Genomic DNA, 19,632 nt, shown 5'->3' on the forward strand with positions numbered 1-19,632 from the left:
CAAAATCAAGTGCAGCACCGCGGCCGCTTTCATTTATTTTCGTGGGTTGCCATGGCAACATACACCCACATGGCTTTGCTGCTTCTATAGTCATTGTTTTTATTTGCATCTGATTGAAACGGACGTACCTTCCCATGTAGCCGATGTTAGATGTTTAGTGTAACTGCAATACAATACTCAGTACAGACGGTTTGGGGTCAATTCCAGTTCCATTGATAGAGTCCATGTTTCCTTCACTTGTCTCCTTTCCTTAGACCTTAGTCCATCACACTGAAAACATGAGGAGCTGAAGGGTGAGATGTGCGAAAACGAGCCAAACATTGCAAAGATGGATCCTTGATATACAGGAGAGTGAAAGTGTCTGTAGTTGAGACTCACTTCTCTGTGACTGCAACATTATGCAGATCACACAATAGAAAATCTTTGTGGTGGATTGTGAATGTTTTTTTTTATGGATCCTTACGTTAGTCAGACATAGTGCTAATACAGATTCACTACTGTTAAGCCTGCAGGGTCCAGCTTTCCAGTAACTGGACGAGTTGGTCGATAAAAGACTTCACTGAAGGCTGATCTAGTGCATCTTCTCTCGTCGGAGCAGAAATGCTGATGGTGGACCAGAACAATTTCTGAGTTACAGGAGGATTGAAGAATGATCAAATAAGAGAACTGGTGTAGACCCGTAGATATGAGGGAATTGCAGTTCTGAATCAGATTTCAAGTGAACTTTGAGAGAAAGATGGAGGAGGAGGAAATAGAGTGTGTGTGAGGGAGAGAAGTGAATGTGACAGGAAGAACCTGCGAGCTGCAGTTTGCCACCTAAGCAGAACCTCAAGGTAATGATATGAGGAGTCCTCGACACGATGCCCTCACACCCCCACGTCCTCACCACCTCCTCCTTCCTGCTGTTTGTGCTCTGAGATGCGATCCAAGAGTCTCTTTGTGTCACCGAGTTAGAGTGTAAAGTTTCCATCTTTCACCAAATGTAGCGTGAAAAGGGCAGAGAGAGGGTTGTATGGCATGTGGTGCAATAACAGCAATGAGTCCAGCGAGTAATTCAGAACATGGGTTTTATTCTGGCTCACTGTCTTTCCTCTTAGGTGCAGTCTGGTAGAAAATGTCTTTTTCTCCAGTTTTACTAGCTTTGAAATTTTTTTTGGCACTTGGCAAATAATCAGTGAGTCTGTTTTGATCACGAACTCAAACAGCAATCCAGGGAATATATCTTTTAGCAATCTGGCAGTAAATTCCCAAAGGTGTAGGAGGTCACATGAAGGTGCCATCACTTTGCTGGGACAGACATAACATAAGAGGCCTGGAAATAGGGTTTTTGTGCAGGTACCACTGACTTAAAAAGGGTCACAAGCCAAAGGAGGTTGGGAAGCAGTAGATTATTGTACAGCAGTAAAAATCTCTGATACTTTGGGCAGATCTGCTAAAAAATCTCATGAAAACTTCAGTTCAGAATTTACCTTTAAATCATTGTTTTAATTTTTTCAGTATATTAACACAGGTGTTTCTACGACAGTATGCATACTGCTCATCCTAGCTTGTATGTGTTTCTGTCTGTGGTGTGAAAAGCAAATGCTGCTTTGGTTACTCTTTGTATATCTGCAGTACAGGTCTTCCACTGTCCCTGTTTGACTGACCGATACAAACTACTGCCCCCTGCTGGTGTGGAGAGGTATTTCCTCTCACCAGGTGCAGGACGTACAAGCTGGAGTCTGTGTGGTGCGTTCAAAGACAACAGTCGGCCTTCGTCACTGCTGGCTTGGACTGTTTGTCCTCACTGTTAAAATGAATTCTGTGGCCCCTCGTCAAAGCTGGTGACAAATTGTCTTTGTGGTTATTTTCACTCTTTGGTAGTTTTTGTGTCTTTGTTGTCATTTGGGTCATTGTCATCTCATTTTGTTGTGTAGTGTAGAGTGTAGAATATGCACTTTTAGTGTGAGTCCATTTCATTTTTGTTATGGAGGATTTGAACTTTAATTTGCCCATTAGTGCCTATTTACTCCATAGTCAGCTAACGCTAGCTTTGGACTGGACACTTTGTCCCAACCAGGCATCCGTAGTTCATGTCGTAGCTTCAGGAAACAGACCGGGATGGCAGGAGCTTATGGTGGGACTTAGACCCTCTAACGGCTGAGGAGACATGAGGGGGAGCAGCTTAATTTAATTTTATCCAATTACACTGGTATGTACAGTATGTGATTTTACTAATACTGAGGTTTTTTCACAGTAGCAGTAGTTTTACTTCAGTAAAATATTCAGGTATTCTCTCCATCCAGAACATTGAAAGGTTTTTCCTCTAAACCTCCATGTTTGGCAGATGGGCAGCGTGAGGGCACAGTGAAGGGCAGAACAGACATTTGTGTCGCAGCTCGTCTCTGCTCTATGCATTTATTCCACTCATGAACTGGAAACTTATCTCAGCGTAGCAGGTGTTTATGATAGTACAACAGCCAGGTGAATGCAGTTATCTGCACCATGCATTCACGACCTGTAGATCTGGTTTTATTGGTGGTACTCAGTGAAATTCTCTTGAATAACAAGCTACTCAGCAATTGAGATAAAATGCTTCATTTTCTGAAAATAACCCAAGCAGTGGTGTAAAATTCCCAACAGTTTTTTAGTGCCCATTTCTCCACAAAAGGAGAAATCTCAATTACAGTGTTGAGAGATTATTTTTTCAGGCAAATTATGATCCTAAAAGACACACTGAGTGACAAGATGGAAATAAAAATGTCTCAAGGCCATTCAAGTGAAAAAGATTTCTTAGAGTAAGACACGAATACCACACAGCATTTTCCTCAGGGAATATATAAAAAAAATAACCAAAGGTTTTTTTTTTATTTCATGTCGGTACATTCTTAGACAACACCACAGAATAGTTGCATGAGTGGCCAAATGTAAATTTCTCCCACAACATTGGCACATAAGCAGCAAGGGCAACATGAATATACCTAGTACAAACAGTAGAAAACATACATGCTTCGTTTTTTTGTTTACAAGTATTTACTTTTCTTAAATATATATTCATATTTTTATCCATTTCCCATAGTTTCCAGGAAAATAAACCAATCAAGGCCATATTCTGCTGTGTGAGAACGTATCAGAGAAAGTTAAATAAATCAAAAACAGTACAATTCAGAGCAGACAGGTGGACTCAACTGTGTTGTGAGAATTTCAGTATTTTAAACTTTTTTTCTGATTTGGTTTTAACATCGAACATATCAGGCATGCATTGACAACCTCGACAACACCTTTTGTTGTATCAGCAGTCCAACGAAATCACCAGATATTCAGCACAAATCCAGTGAAGCCCGGACCGACGTAGGTTCTCGTGAAGTCAGCTACAACACAGTTAAGGATCATCATCATCATCATCATCATCATCATACACCTACAAAATACTGAAAATACCGAAGTCGTCATGTGTGTGTGGAGAAGGAGCACATGTTGGGATGGGAACGCTTTCATCGTGGGACCACAAACATTTGAGACACTTAAAACAAAAAGGCCTTTTTTTAAATCTTTTGTTGGCTTTGCAGTCACCACCAGATGAGGAATCTGATTTTCAGGTTGGACGATTTAAGATTTAGGATTTTGGGACTCACTTCTTGCTGTCTCATCCCTTTGGACATCCATGAAGAGTTCACATCTTTCTGAGAAAACGAGTGAGAGACTTGCACATGTCCATGCTCTAAATATTAAAGAATAAAGATAAAATAAATAAAAACTAGTATGTCAAAAGGACGGGGACATGCAGGTCCAAATAACAGGACGTTTGGCAGCTTGGCTCAACCTGTATCTTACAGCTAATTCACTGAATCTTAAGCAAAGGATAATGGGAGCTGTAGTTTCAAAGCGTAGAACATAAATATGGATGCAGGATGCTAAGTAGGAGTGAGACAAATAATTTATAATTAGAGGAAATCTGATATAACTAAAAAACAAACCCTAATACATTCATGGGTCTCAGAATGGGAAGCAGGTTTTTAAAAATGTCCAGAATTTTGTGCCACATGATGTTTAGTGATAAAAGTCAGATTCCAGGTGGCTGTGAGAGAAAAGCCCTCCAAGTCTCAAAGCAAAGAATATGGCTTTAATAAAAAACAATATGCATCCAAGAAGCAAGAGCAAAACAGATTAATCACCAATTGTCCTAAAACCAAAATGCAAAATCAACATATAAGCCATAAAGAACTACACACGGGTGACAGGAAGGTTGGAAACTTGCAGCGTGGAAGTACATTTAGAGAAGAGAGGTGCCGGGCTGTGTAGAAAGGTGACGTCAGGCCGAGACGGCTGCTTTGTTTGACATCAACAGCAGATACAGCACTGCCGACTGCTCACAACAACCAGAGGCTGTGAGACGTTTGTTCTCGCTACCATCATCATCGTCACACGCAAAACGATTCTGGGTTTGATTAATTTTTTTATTTTTGGAACAATTTCCCAACATCACTATGTGTTTCCCCCCATTTTTATGACTTCTTGACTCGTCTTTATGCTTTGTGGCTCGTCTCTGACCCAGTGAATATCTGTGTGCCCCGGGTCTTAGTTCAAGAAAAGTCCCACAACGCTTTGCTTCTGAAAGTCTGCAGTGGGCAGTGAAGCACAGGAGACCACAAAAGAAAAATAACTTAAAACATCCTTCTTCTTTTTCCTCCAGTTTCTTGTATTAAGCCGGCAGAGCAGGAGACCAGACATCTCCTACTGTCATCACCGTTTCTCTTATTTCTTCGTTCCACTCTGTCGTTTTGATGGAGGAATGCCATTAGATCACAAGGTCGTTGTAGCTCACATATTTCTTCTTTGCTGCTGGGCCTAAAGAGGGAGAAAATGGACACAAAGCAAGGATCAGCTTCAGCCACTGTGTATGCTGCTATATGCTGCTATAGGTGAAGGCTAATGGCAAGTGATGTCTGAAGTAAATTCAACATCCACATTTTTTAAAGATGACGAGTTATGAACTCTCAAGAATGATGATTCTTGTTTAAAGTTTTTGCATTTTGTTGACTGGAGGTTGTTTTGTCGTCTTTTACAATTCAATTGTGTGAAGGTACAAGGTGCTGAGAGCTCATAACCCAGAGGACAAAGCATCTGAAGCAGAAGAGAGAAACACAATTTTCAGATCTACTGTAAAACTAGACTTTCCTGTTAGATTGTCTTTGGGCCCTGTTTGAAACATGCAGCAGCCAGTTTTGCTCCTCTGTGGCCCACAAACACAACACTGAGTTATAGACCAGTCGGATGTGTGTGATTTAACTCAAAGTGTAAAGGCGTTGTGCTCAGATGTTGGACGTGGTTCGGTTTGGGCTGTGTGAAGTGAAAAATGTCGTTCACTTGTTGAATGTAAGAAAACGTAGAAAGCTGACGCTGTCATTTCTGGTTCTGGTTGTGGTCTGTGCCGTTTTCCTTAAAGTGATTCCAACGTCGGCGACACAGGCTGCTGCACTGAGTGACAGGTTTCTTCATGACGTATGAGCTGAGTATTTGTCCCAGCATGAGATGTCAGTGTGAGCTCTCTGCTTTGTCTACAGTCCAGTAGTTCTGGCCGTTCTCAGCTGTATGACGTTTGTAGGAGATGAGGTGTGCCTGGTTTTGGAACAGTTTCTTCTTCTGTGGTGTGGTTAGTGAAGGACGGCTTGACCTCCGATTGCACTGATCAGCCATCCTTATTGATCAGCCTGCTGAGGGGAACACAACAGGTGTCTGGACAAAATACTTCATCCAGCATCTGCACTGGCCTGAACTAAAGACACATGAAAAGGCTTCATGCCAGCTGCCTACTGACTGTGTCAGTACTGACTCAGTACTGACTACTGTCAGTACCTCCTGTGGTTGCTGGAAAGTATTTAAGCTGTAAGAACACTTTAGTTTTTCATTGTTCATTATAATAATTTCACTCAGGTCTACTTTGGACCTGGCTCAGTCACATGATGCTTTTACAGACGCTGTGAAGAAGCTTTCCACAGATTACAATGATTAGAAAACTTTAATTAAATTCTTCAGCAAGCTGATAGTAAAACCGTTTGAAGTGTTGATAATCAGAAACAATCAATCGGATAATTTGACTAAATTCCTACTCAGAACCTCGGGAGTCTCTGAAGAACAAGGGTGGCTGAAGAAAACTGTAAAAATCTCAAAAGTAGTTCTTAGAAGCAGCTTTAGATTCTGGGTGATGATCATTGAGTCTCTGGAGTGGTCTTTCCTCTGGGCTCTAGTGTCTTCATCCCTGTGTGGAGTAAACCAGAGTCTGATCAATGCATGAAGCTGTTATGGATCTCTGACCTGTCATCACTGTGACAGTGTTTCACTTGCTGAAACTGGGTCCTGGAGTTTTTCCTGTGTAGCTGCTCTGTAGGATCCAGCTGAGCCTCTGAAAGTCCAGATGTTGGTTTAGCAAAGAGACTCTGACGGCCACACCAGCTCAGTTTATTCCTAAAGAACCAATTGGGTTCTCTTTGTGTTTGGGACATAGAGTCTCCAGGTGGTTCAGAAGCTGAAGTTTAGAGACCCAACCCACTGAGCAGCTGTAGTCCCGGTGAAGCTGAGGTCCAGAGCTGCCTCATCATCACTTCATGTCTGTGTTTTGGCTCTGTCCCCCAGTTAGATGTGAAATGAATCTGTGAATAAGGACTGTTCAGTGGTTCTTATGTCCCAGTTAGACCCAGTTTGAACCAAAAGTTTTTTTTGCATGTTGAGCACTTTGTGCTGTTGTTGCGTGGACATGGTCATCAGGTATCAACACCCTTTGAACTCATTTTTAGAAATCCACTGGAAAAGCCCTTCAGACCCGCCTGGATTGATGTGAATGTTGCGTAACACGGGTCCAACAGGGTTTAGTGTGGATTTAATGGTAAAATACACTTTACAGTTGTCGTTGGGCAAAGTTAGTTCTGCTGCTGTTTTGGCTTCTAGCTCTCTGATGCTGTCGTACCATGTTGTTACACACATCTTCAGAGTCTGCACAGCCTCAGTTTTCATTTGGGGGGTGTGTTATACATAAAGTGTCCCAGCAGTAGAGCAGTGCAGAGTGACGTTTGATATTGAAGTCATTTGAGTTGTGTTTGGGGCATAGAAAAAAAGATTCTGCTGTTTAACGCAATGTATAATCGCTATATTCTTTAAGTCCCCATATGTGGGGATGCTCAGGTTCTACGGGTTTTTAACTTAGAGGGTAGAACAGCTGTGGTCTTCCTGTAGTTAGTCCTGCAGCTCCACCTCCCTCCTCCCCTCTGTTGGCGACCACTTGGCCCTTGGTGGTGGTCCTGTGACAAACGGCTTCGGGCCAAAGGCCGTCATCAATCATGGCAGGAGATAAGAGGAAATGGCAGAGTTTGCATATTAAAGCCTGACTGTGTCTCTGAGACAGGGCCAGCTGTTCAGGCTGTGCAGTGAACATCCAGTGTTTTATTAGGCAGGAAGATTCATTTATTGGATCGATAGAAAGACAACCAGACAGTTTAATGAGGACCTGTCAATGGCTTTGTGTGAAATATAACATTGTTTTGATAATTATAAAAACAGCAGAAAGTTGTGAAGGTGTGTTAAGTAGTTAGAGCTGTTGTATTTCTGGGTCAGATACATATTTACTTTATTATTCAATAGGTCACATCTGTGCTTCCTGTTTAATTAACTTAGAATTGCTGTTGTCAGAAACTGGAAGTGGTTCAGGATCAGTTACCTTGACCTTACTTCACCATTTGGTGCATTTTTCATGTATTTGTGTCAGTTATGTAGTAGCACTTGTAGTAGTGGGACTGGTGAGTTGCAGTTCAGCTGTATTTTCTGTTTGTGTGTATAGAACAGCTCTGATCGTTGTGTCCACTGTTCATTTTACTGATACGGAGCAGAGATCGATGCACAGAGTGGTTTGCTTTTCCTGTTAGAGCTGCTGCAACTTTCATTCTCTGATTAATTCATGATTCTTCATTGCAAACAGTTGCCTCAATGTTGTTGTTTACTGCATGGTTAAATTGCGTCACTGTGGTACTAGGTGTGTGTTGTAGTAGTAGTAGTAATACTACTAGTAGTTGGTGGACTTTCATAGGTGAGGTGGGTTTTTCTTGGACTGTGCTGCCTTCAGACTGTGGTTTAGTTTTTCACATTCAGCTTCTGGTTTACAAATCAAAGAGACTGATTGGTTCTTCTAGCTAAAGAACACAAGAACAAGAACACACAGGCCAGTACGAGTTATTTGTCTCACAGCTTATATGTTGAAGTCTGAAAGTTCAGGCTGTGCTGTGCTGACGATTTGCTTGTAGAAACAGGTGCACACTTGATGTTCCCCCCCAAAAAAAGAGCTCATCCAAAAGCTGCAGTTTGTGCCAACTGTAAAGTGGGTTTACTGTTATGAAACCTAAGCTCACTAAACTCTGTACAGATGCAAACATCTGTCTCCACTCCCACTTCTTTGAGTCGTTTAATATTGCACAGCTGTAGTTGTGTACTGCTGACAGGATTCTTCCTTTGTCTGTCTCCTTCTCTGGTTTATTGCAGATTCTCTGTGCTGGGACTTGTCTCTCTCTCCCCTCTGGCTCAGCGCCTCAGTCTGGATCTGAATCCTGGTCCTGCAGGAGTCCTGGGCTTTTTGTCCCTCATTGTTCACTTAATGTTCATTTCCTTTTCCTTTGTGTCTCCCTGATGTAGGTCCTTCTGTATGTGTGCATGATGTGCCTGTGTCTGGAGGGAGGTCTTTTTGGAGAAACCTGGAACACAACTATGAAACCCACCTGGCCAATACTGTGCAGGCTATTGAGATGAATCCTTTGAAATGTTGCTGCTGAATTTTCACACACATTCCTCAAAACAAGATTTCAAAGGTGAGCTACGTATGTGTGAGTGTGGGAGAGACTAATCCCCTGACAAAGGAAAGGAGGGTTTCACTTCTGCAGCCACCAGGACAATGCCAAGAAAAGGTACTGCTTGTAAGGATTCTTTGTGAGAGCAGCCAGGGCTATATGAGTTTCAAGAGATATATAGAAGCCTTTGTTGTATAAGGAATCAGCTTTTGGTGAAAGGCAAAGAGCCGAATCAAAGAGATTTGGCCTTTGAGGAGCAGAAGAATGGTGTGAGATATGAGTCTTTGTTTTCAGGGAATCAGCTGCAGGAGCAGAGAGGACAGAAGGAGAGAGGGCCACAAGTGCAGAGAAAAAGAGATGAAGCCATCGTAAGTGACTGAGGGCTATTACAGGCTGTGAAGGGAGGAGGGGAGGCGAGAGGGAATAGCAGCAGCAGGTGAGGAGGAGGAGGCGAGAGAGCGAGATTGAAAAGGGAGAGGATTTAAAAATCGAGAGAGGGGAAAACCAGTAAACCTCAGCTGAATGAGAACACGTGAGAGAGAGAGAAATGAGGTGCAAAATGAGGCGGGAGTCGTGTGACTGGATGGTCCCAGACCAACAGATGGCTCTGCTGGTCTTCAGGGAGTCCTGGCTGAGCTGCAGTCTGCCGACACAGCTCCACTACTGCTGTGTCCTCTCTACCATGACTCTGAAGAGCAAAACAGGCTCCAACGTCCCTGCAATGTTGATGACACACCAGGAAACCTCCACCCCCTCCCACATTAAGAGACCTGACTGATGAGCTGAGATAATCAAGATCCCAGGTGGCCGCAATTTGTTTTTTGTTTTTTACCAGTGGAACTACAAAATTTAAATATTAGGGGATGTTAGAGGACTTAAAAAGCTTGTGCTTAGAAACAGGTTTGATTTGGTTTTATGGTACATTTAGGTTTCCGCCTGCAGGAGTTTGTCTGGATTATGACTTTATTTCTATAGCACATTTTAAACACCAGCTGTGACTAAGGCTGAATGAGCAACTGACTCTAATGAATTAATGGACTAACTCATGTCATCGTGATCTAGGGGGTCACTCAGAGCTGCATTACCTCTCTCTCCCGCCTCATGTGACAGTTAGGAGTCAGTTGAAAGATGGCGATGTGGAGCTGAAGTGTACTTAACATTCCCTCCACATCCTCCATCCTCTCACTAACCCCCCCACCCCACCTCCTCAAACCTCCAGAAGAAAATGGATCAAGGTCAGGACAGCAAAGCAGAAGGAGAAGATTAATTTGCTCTTACCTCTGATAAATTATGAAATTAGCCTGTCAGGGGGAGAAAAACATTATTTGGTGAGTTGTCTCTGAGAGCCCCAAAGGGAATCCCACAGCCAGGTGGACATTTGATCACATTGCAATGTAATATTAATTTGTGGACTTTTTGTTTCTGTTTTTTCTATTAAAGTTTTATTTGGAGGAAAAGTCTGAGTCTTTTCACTTCAAAGAAAAAGATGTTTGCATGTTTTTTGTGCCTTTTTAAAATTTAAAGCCTCTGATGGAGGAAGTCCCAAAATGCTGAGCACCAGGACGTTTTGAGCGTCGAGAGCTAAACAAAAATGGACTCAGGGCGACGTTGGATTTAATCCTGTGTGTGCTGAGGTAAAACTGAATGTGGTGCTGTTTGAAATCAGAAGTGTTTCACTGTTAGCAGCATTCAGCTCCGATACGCCAACAGCCTTTTCTTTGAATTGAATTTGCTCAGAGAACAAAGATCTTCAGAAATTCCCTCTGGCCAGAAAAATAAATATACGTGTACATCAACTGCTGTGACTGATGGTGTCCAATAATAATCTGATTACACATCAAATCAACACTGTCTCCAGAAACAATGTCTATGGATTACAGATTTATTTATTATTCTCCCTATTCTAGGGAAATCCAATTGGTGCCTGGACTTTATGGCCTTGCTAAGTTATTTTCCAGTGAATGAATCACTTAAACACTTCACAGCGGCTTTGGGAAAGGGTCATCATGAAATCCACAATTTAAGATGGTAAATCAGCCATACAGTGGATTTGTATGGAAATTTAAGACTACACTATAATCCAATCAGAATCTGAGGGTCAAACCTCTGAGCAGCTCACGTCTTAAACGAGCGTCTGGCCTGTAACAACAGACACTGGGCAGGTCACGTTTATGTTGTTACAGCAAAACCTAATTGCTGTTTCACTTCAGCACCATCCAAACATTGTTCTGAGAGCAGTGTGCAAACATACTATGTCAAATAAGTGGGTTTTTTTTTTAAAGGAGCAGTTCAGCATTTTGCAAATCCTCTATATTCAGCAGCTGTGGCTTAGCTTAACTTGGCACCCAGACGGGGAATAGGTGTGGTGGAGCCCTGTTGTCCTTTAAAGCCTGACAAAAATAAAGTGCTTTCATTTAGAAAGGATTAGCTCCATAAAGCACAGACACTTGATGAATCTTTGTGTGTTACAGAAGGTAACAGGATCTAAAGCCACTAATCAACATAATCCTTTCAACCATGTGCCAGGGGTGTGTGTTAGCTTCACTGCTACCATTTCACTCTCAGCAATAAATGTGTAACTATTCCTTTAAAGAAACCACATGGTGGGTGTGGACAGACACGTCCTGAGCTGGACCCAGACTCGAGGACAGACACACAAGAAGAATCCGTACTTTAGACGTTTGTGACGATCAGCACAGAACAGCCGTAACTGCAACACAGCCGTGGTTCTCTGGTAACACTGCACACAGCTAATTGAATGAAAAGTCAAATCTGATGTTAACTGTAACTCAGATTTCAAAGATTCTTCCAGTGTCTCGGTCCAGAACTAAAATCCAGTCAGTCCATGAGCAGGATGAGTGAAACAACAACAAGCTGTCCCTGTGGCAGATGTTAATACAGATGCTGAGTTTTCCTCAGTACTTACTGTTGGGGTCGACGTTCTCGCAGAGCTCCGTCTTGGCCTCGCCGTTGGGACGGTCGCTGGCCTTGTGGGACAGTCGGGACGACATGGTGGCGGCTGTGACCACGGCCTTGAAGGAGCGTTTCCTCTTCTGCACGTTGAGCTCCGGGTGGAAGATGATGACGTAGACTTTGGGCATGTAGAGCATCCCGAGGGCCACGGACGCACTCAGGTTCATGGAGATGGTCAGCGTGGTCGTCTGGATGTACAGCTGGTGGGGTTAGAGGGAACAGTAACGTTATATACATGTGGAGAAATATGAGCAGTTTTTCTTTGTATGGACACTCAGAGGAGTCAAAGGAGTAAAAAGGTGCAACAATCAGACAGAGATGTTACAGATCCACTCTGGTTTTAATTACTCTCACCTACAGCAGAGAGCAGCAGCAGACAGCTGGGTCAGCCATTAATGTTTTATGCATGTGAGATGGTGGCCCAGTGAACCCAGCAGAGGGCCAGCACGGGCCTGGGATAAATGCTGAAAGAGGCCCAGCTGTGCCTTAATGGGCTTCCCACAGTGGCCTTCATAGACTCCAGCCCCACTGCCTTTACGTGTTCTGGCCCTGCTGCCAGAGCCTGATGTATATGCCGTCTACAGTGGAAACACTGCGATCACAGGCCTGTATGTAGTGTGTGTCCACAGCTTTCTGTGCATCTCGGCAAGAGGATTCTTCTGAGAGTCAGCAGAGACTTTATCTGGACCCTGCCTCCTCCTATCTGGACAGCGGGAGGAGGTCTGATCTGGGGAAACAGACTGAGCTTCTTGTTTTCTTCGTTATCGGACAGTAAGTGAGTTTGTAGATTACGCTGAGAGCTGGATGCAGGTAGAAAGTGGATCATTTATCTTGTTAAGTTGAACGGCAGTCTCCTGTGAGACCACCGGTCTGCGCTCATTATCTGCAGCAGGTTAAATATTAAAGATGATCGGCTCCTTCAAGCAGACAAATAAAGTGCAATGTTAGGAAGTAATGAGGTTAATTTACTGCGAACCAGATGCTTCTAAATAAAACACCAAAAGTAGAAGAAGAAACAACATGATGGTCAGTGTGACCGACACAGAACAGCAGCCACAGTTAAAATCCTCTTTCATTAAACTCTTCAGTCTGATTATTCCTGCAGACGCTGACAGAGACCAGCTCACACTGAAGTCCAGATACAGACACAACTATTGGTTCTGTGCTTGGCCCACAACAAGATTCCTAAATACAGACACAACAGATGCAGCTGCAGAGTCATTAGTTCATGAGTCACTGGGATTTTCACTAAACTGTAAAACGAGACAAATATTGTACGGACTCAACAGTCGAGGACTAAGTCCAGAGTACAGTGTACACACCAACTGTCCACACGTCGCTCAACGTAACTGTGGCCTCTGGCATGAAAACACAGGTCGGACACTCAGCACAAAACAACTTTGTGTCGTCTCCGATCAAACCGGTTAATTCTGGAGCATGAAATCCAGATTTCCTCAGCCAGCTGATGGTGCAGTGAGTGTTGCTACGATAGAGGGTTATAAAAAAGGCCCTAACCCTCCTCGTATCTGACTGAAAAGAGACGAAGCAGAAGAGATTTAGTGTTTTCTGCTGTCCTCCACTGAAAACACCTGCACACTGTGTTAAGGTGGAGGCAGAACCTGAACTGAACTGTTTGTGCAGACAGAAAAGACAAAGAGCAAAGCTCGGCTGTGTTGGATCCAGTTGCACACTTCAGGGAAACTTCCACGAGCTGCAGACAAAATGTAGTTTGTCCACATCTCCACTGTCACAGGTTTTCCTGTTTTTCCTATCACGCCTCTTTCTGTGTGTTTGAAGAGTTTGTGTGTCTGATCGTCTCAGCGGGGAGCGGGGGGTGGGTGTGAACAAAGCCTGGTAATTAGACTTCCTGGGATCCCTGAACCGGGGGAGGACTCATTATGACGGATCTGAGAAACCATCAGTCCATCTGTGGCATGCTGGGAAATGCAACCCCTCTGAGGTGAAAGTAAGAAATGGCTTGAGAAGAAAAACATAATGTGAGTCAGGACACGAGCAGGTGAGGACATGATTTAGAAAACAACAACAGAGAAGAAGAGACTTACGGAGGAACCTGCAAAAACTGAAAATACATTTAACCAGTTGAGTTTGAACGTTCTTTTTCTTGACTGTTCCGTTTTCTGCTACTGTAAACAATGATCTGATGAATTTAGCTTTTAGATTTCTACATAATAACCATGAAGGACTTTCTATAGATGAACGGTAACAGTAAAATACAGGTGGAACTGAAGCTATTATTGGATTCACACATTTCAATTTTCATGTAAAGAATTAATATTTAGTTTGCAGATCTCTAATATTACAAATTATTTGCAGCCTAACAAGAAGAAGAAGAAGAAGAAGAACTGAGCTCAGTGTTTGAACTGGACACAAACAAAAAGGTTTGACTTTGGGCTCAGTCCCTGTGACAGTTTTTTACAAACTAAATGACAGAATCTCGAAACAGTCGATTAGTTGCAGTTGGTTTTAATAACAAGCCCTAATGCTGCTCACACAGGACAGTTAAAGGATCTTCCTCCTAAACCCTAACCCAGCTACACCTCAGCTTAAAGAGCAGAATGTGTTTCTGCCTGGGTGGAAAAGCATCTGGATGCTCAACAGAGGAGACAGCTGTGGCACAGACAGTCTCATGTCTCATGTGTGACAGAAAAATCAGGAAAAAGATGTTTCTGAAATATTCAAATTCACACGTGCAGCAGCGAGGTCTGATGGTAAGAAGACGCTGCAGAAGAAGATGAGCTGATGATAAGATCCAGTCAAAGCTCAAATCATGGAAAATGTGAGAAAGGAAGAGACCTGATGAAATCCAGCATTTCCTCACAGGAAATAAACGTCAAGTCATTGTGAATGTCTGCTGTTTCTGCCGCATCTCTTGGGTGGAAAACGTGTGACTGAGACCACGTGTCCATTTCTGGAAGGAAATGACTTAATTGATTTCTTCGTTGCTGTCATTTAGGTGAAGCCTGAAAACGGATTTTAGCACGAAGTCATCTGTGATTTTCTCTTCTAGCTGAGTGGTTTCTGCTGCAGGTCGACGCGAGCATCACTCAGCGTGACGAGCTCCGCATCAAATCAGGAACCTGTGTTCACTGAGCCACATACACAGAGTCCAGTCCAGCAGCAGATGGTTAATGGAACTCATGCATGTGAGGGTCAAGGAACCATATTAGAATTCAGGTAAGGAAACATGAGGGCAGTGAAAAGAGACAAACAGGAAGAGGGGAAACAGCCGAAGGTGCCGGAAGAACTGGAACCATTTCCGGATCAAAACAAGAACATAGACGACGCATTTAATGCAAATATTTTAGGTTTTTTGTTTAATTCTGCAACGTTGGAACATAACTAAGCAGATGCTGAAGTGTCTGTGTGCACCTGAGAATTTCATTTGTACTTCCACTGCATTTATGTCACAGTTTCAGGTACTTTTCATGTAAAGATTTTAAACTACAACATGACGCTTATGAAGTACTAAATGTGCAACTGTAGTTACATCAGGGACTGAAGCAAACCTTGGGATTTATTTTTACATTTATATAAAACTGGAGCACTGCCATTAAAGTGGATCTTTCACTCTACAAAAGAGCATCAGGGAACAAATTCAGTTTTTCTCCCGTTGTACAACGTCACCACCAGAGGGCGACAGGATGCGTCTGCCTGGCTGCTTCTGAGGGCTAATCTGGATTAAGGAAGCCTCAAAGCCAAACAAACCTCTTCTCAAATCTTTCATGTGAAGATGTTCACTTTTGTTTTTCTGTCTGAGTCTAGACCTCAGACTTTTGGTGTACGTTGCTTTTACTGTCCTTGCATCACGTCGGTGAAAAAGATGAAACAAAGACATGAAATTTCTGTAGCTGAACAGTTGGAGGTGATGTCGCTCTCAGCAGCTTACACAGCATCTGTGCAGAAGTGATGTGGTCTGAATGTGCAGCAAAACTTTACATGAGCTTTTAAAGAACAGCTTGCAGATCAAAACAGCATATGAGAAAGACCCTCCTGCTGCCTCGGCCGGGAAATATCAGCGGACGAAGCCTTAAATAGATCCACAGCGGCTGTGCTTCAGAAGCCCCCACCCTCCATTACTACAGATTCGACATGTTTAAAATGACAGCCTGCTGGAAATATGGCTGCATGTGTGTGCAGGCGAAACACAAAACTGCAGCATCATCTGTTTTCAGCCACAATAAACCTCCAGCCTGGTAACATCTGCAGCTCAGTGTATAATATAACATCAGGAATCTCGTCCCTCAGCATGAACCCAGAGCAGGGAGACCACACAAAATGTTCAAACACTCCACCTGGAGGAAGCAGATGCTGCACAGAACCCAGGCATGTACTGTATTTAGTCCAATTCTGAGGTATTTGTACTTCACCAGTATTTTCCATGTTACGTCAGCTACATAAAGTATAAAGTATATAAAGTACTTCAAATTAGAAGTATATAAGGTAGTTAACATCAGCTCCAACATTAAAGTGATCAACCCAATAATCATCAATAATTAGAATCCAATAATATCAGATCCATTCATGTGAAATGGGCCATTCTGCACAATGAGTACTTTTACTTTGGATACTTCAAGTACATTTGGATGACGATAAGTGAAGTTGTTTGAATAAATGTGTAGACAGTGGGAGAACAATGACCAGAGAGGCAGCAAGAGTTTAAATGTTGGTGGATTCTACACAGATGGAGAGAGACGTACGGTTGTGGCTGCCCTGCAGGAGGGCGCTCGGGGGAAACAGTAAAGAAAAGTCGCAACAAAGACAAAGATGAATAACAAAAGAAGGTGAAAGGACGACAGGGCTCAGAAGGTGGGAGGTGAGATGAGGAGGCGAAGTGGGATGAGAGCTCTGCAAATGATGAATGAACAGGAGAAGAGGTGAGGAGGGTCAGGACAGAAGAGGCTGGAAAGTTTTTCAGAGGCTTCAGTCAGCAGCAGAAGATTGATGGTGAAATCACGGAGCAGAGACTGATGGATGGAAACGGATGAGAGCAGGAGGGAAGCAAGAAATGAGGGTATAGAAATAGTTGTGCACTGCCAACTACCATTGACCTGACTAACCACCAATCACTAATAACCACCAACCTCTAGTAACCAATACTAACTAGAAACATCTGTTAGCCATCAATCACCACTAACCACCAATACTAACCACTGCTCACAGTAACCACTAACCAATTCTAACTATTAACTAATGTTAACCATTAATACTAACCATTATGCATTACTACTAACAATACTAACCATTAACTAATGCTAACCATACTAACCATTAACACTAATCACAAACCAATACTGTTAACTATTACTACTAATGCTAACAATTAATACTAATCACAAACCAATTCTGTCAACTATTAACTAATTCTAACCATTCTAAGCATTAATACTAACCATTAACTATTACTACTAACCAATGCTAACCATTAACTAATGCTAACCATTAATACTAACCATTAACTAATGCTAACCATGCTAACCATTAATACTAACCATTAACTATTACTACCAACCAATATTGTTAATTATTACTACTAACCAATGCTAACATTAACTAATGCTAACCATTAATACTAACCATTAACTATTACTACCAACCAATCTTAACTATTACTACTAACCAATGCTAACCATTAACTAATGCTAACCATGCTAACCATTAATACTAACCATTAACTATTACTACCAACCAATATTGTTAACTATTACTACTAACCAATGCTAACATTAACTAATGCTAACCATTAATACTAACCATTAACTATTACTACCAACCAATCTTAACTATTACTACTAACCAATGCTAACCATTAACTAATGCTAACCATGCTAACCATTAATACTAACCATTAACTATTACTACCAACCAATATTGTTAACTATTACTACTAACCAATGCTAACCATTAACTAATGCTAACCATGCTGTGTATATATTTACTGGATTTTGTTTTCCCTTAATAATAAAATCCTTCATTTAAAAACTGCATGAGGCTCGATCAGGCTCGATCAGGCTCGAGATCTGCATGTGGACGCAGCGCCTGAACCATCAGACAGCAGACACCATGTGTAATAAGACAATAAAAGCGCTGTATTATTTCCTGTTGACCTCTTCAGCTGCAGGAAGTGCCCCCCCCCCAATCCCTCAGTGGCACTTGTTGGGCGAAGACAGCAACAATTGCAGGTTGAGTCTTTAAATAGCCTCCCATCTTCCTCCCCCGCCTCTGCTGGAGCTTCCTCACACACATCGAGCAGCTGCATTCGACCATGTCATTAATCATGCTGCTGCTTGTCGGGCTGTGTGTCTGCATGTGCACGTACCCAGTGTCTATACGTCGCTGCTGGACCAAGCTGATCCTTTGTGTTGTGTTTATGAGATTATTGGATGTTTTTGAGAAAAGCAGTTGGAGTGTGAGGTCAGTATTTACTTACTTTCCCCTCCTGTGATCAAATCTAAGCTCAGGTGCAGGAAAGGAAATGATGCTTTATGTAAAAATCAGCTGATCTCAGCTCCACCTGCACACAGTCGCTCTCTATATGACACCACCTGACTTCCCCTCAACAGATGACCTGCAGGATCGTGCCTATAATATGAATGAATGTGTGCAGACGTGAAGTGATTAGTTGATCAATTTTTTCAGCAGCCATTCTGATAATTGATTACACGCTTCAGTTATTTTCTCAGCAAAGCATTTTCTAGTTCCTGCTGTGACATTTATTGCTTTTCTGCTACTTCATTGTGAATCAGAATTCTCTGGTCTGTCGTTCAAAGAAAATGAGACTTTTGAAGATTTGTGTGTATGTGTGTGTGTGTGTGTGTGTGTTGAGCTTTTTTATCTGCATTAAGTGCAGAAACACACACACTGTGTGTGGCATATAATCAATACACCTTCGTCAGAGAAAGTCGGGGGGATGATGTTGCTGGTGACGTTTAACCACATTACATGGTGTTGGAGCTCAGGTCTATGTGACCCCAACCCCTGTTCCTGATGGGGGGGGGTCTTAAAGTTGCAGACAGTCTGTTCAGTGGCACCAGGTAAAGCAAGTGGTTTCACACCTGGACTCTGTCTGAACCTGACACAGTCTGAGCCACGACGGCAGCTGGTGTTTATCGTAATGACTGTTATTGTGCGCCACTGGAGGGAGGGGGGGGGCTGGGTTTATGCTTCGCCTCGTTCAGCAGAGAGGAAGAGGAGGAGGAAAGATGAGAGGAGGGTCTAAGACGATGTGTCGTCTGTGGCAGCAGCTTATTAGGACTGACAACGTGGTCACTGTAGTAATGATGAGGTCAGGTGACGTATGTGGGGTGGACGGCTCAGAAACACAGGACTTAAAGATTTTAACCCAAGACACAGCTCCTCAAAACGAACACAGGAGGCCAGAGAAACATTTGACTGAAACCTGCTGACTGGCTGGCTGGCGAGGTGAATTTAAAGGTGATACTCGGGACCAGCAGTCAGAACTCCCAGCAGAACTCTCAGCAGTGTAGCTGAAGCTCAACAGCATTAGGCGTTAACTTTGGATGGACAGCTGCTGCACACTGACACCTCAGCCTGTCTGTCCCCATCACTCTGCCTCTTTTCATCTCTGTTACCTCAGACATAAACAGGCACCAGCACCATCCTTCCTCTTCTCCAACCCTGCACACAAATCCCTCTGTAAGATAGAAAACCTCCTGTGCTTCCACACAGCAGGGTGGCCAGCTTTCTCTAAGTGCTGCTGCTTTCGCTCCATTTTTCGATGGAAAATAGTCTAAAATAGTCAGCCTCATTTATATGGCCCTAAGTCACAAATCACAGGTTCCAGCATCTGCAGCATCAACTGCCTCAGTGGTTC

At 42.9% G+C, this 19,632-nt stretch overlaps 1 protein-coding gene across 1 annotated transcript in view; it reads right to left on the minus strand.

The window, feature by feature from the left end:
• Nucleotides 1-3,256: 3,256 nt before the first annotated feature.
• Nucleotides 3,257-19,632, minus strand: part of grm7 (glutamate metabotropic receptor 7) — a 164,148-nt gene continuing 147,772 nt past the window's right edge. Inside the window, exons 9-11 of the mRNA XM_026306234.1 lie at nt 11,734-11,980; nt 10,086-10,108; nt 3,257-4,827 (exon numbers count right to left, since the gene is read on the minus strand). Coding sequence (XP_026162019.1) covers nt 10,104-10,108; nt 11,734-11,980 — 252 coding nt within the window. The 3' untranslated portion in view covers nt 3,257-4,827; nt 10,086-10,103. The remainder of the gene's footprint in view (nt 4,828-10,085; nt 10,109-11,733; nt 11,981-19,632) is intronic.

The sequence above is a fragment of the Mastacembelus armatus genome, chromosome 5 (genome assembly GCF_900324485.2).
Source record: "Mastacembelus armatus chromosome 5, fMasArm1.2, whole genome shotgun sequence".
Classification (NCBI taxonomy): domain Eukaryota; kingdom Metazoa; phylum Chordata; class Actinopteri; order Synbranchiformes; family Mastacembelidae; genus Mastacembelus; species Mastacembelus armatus.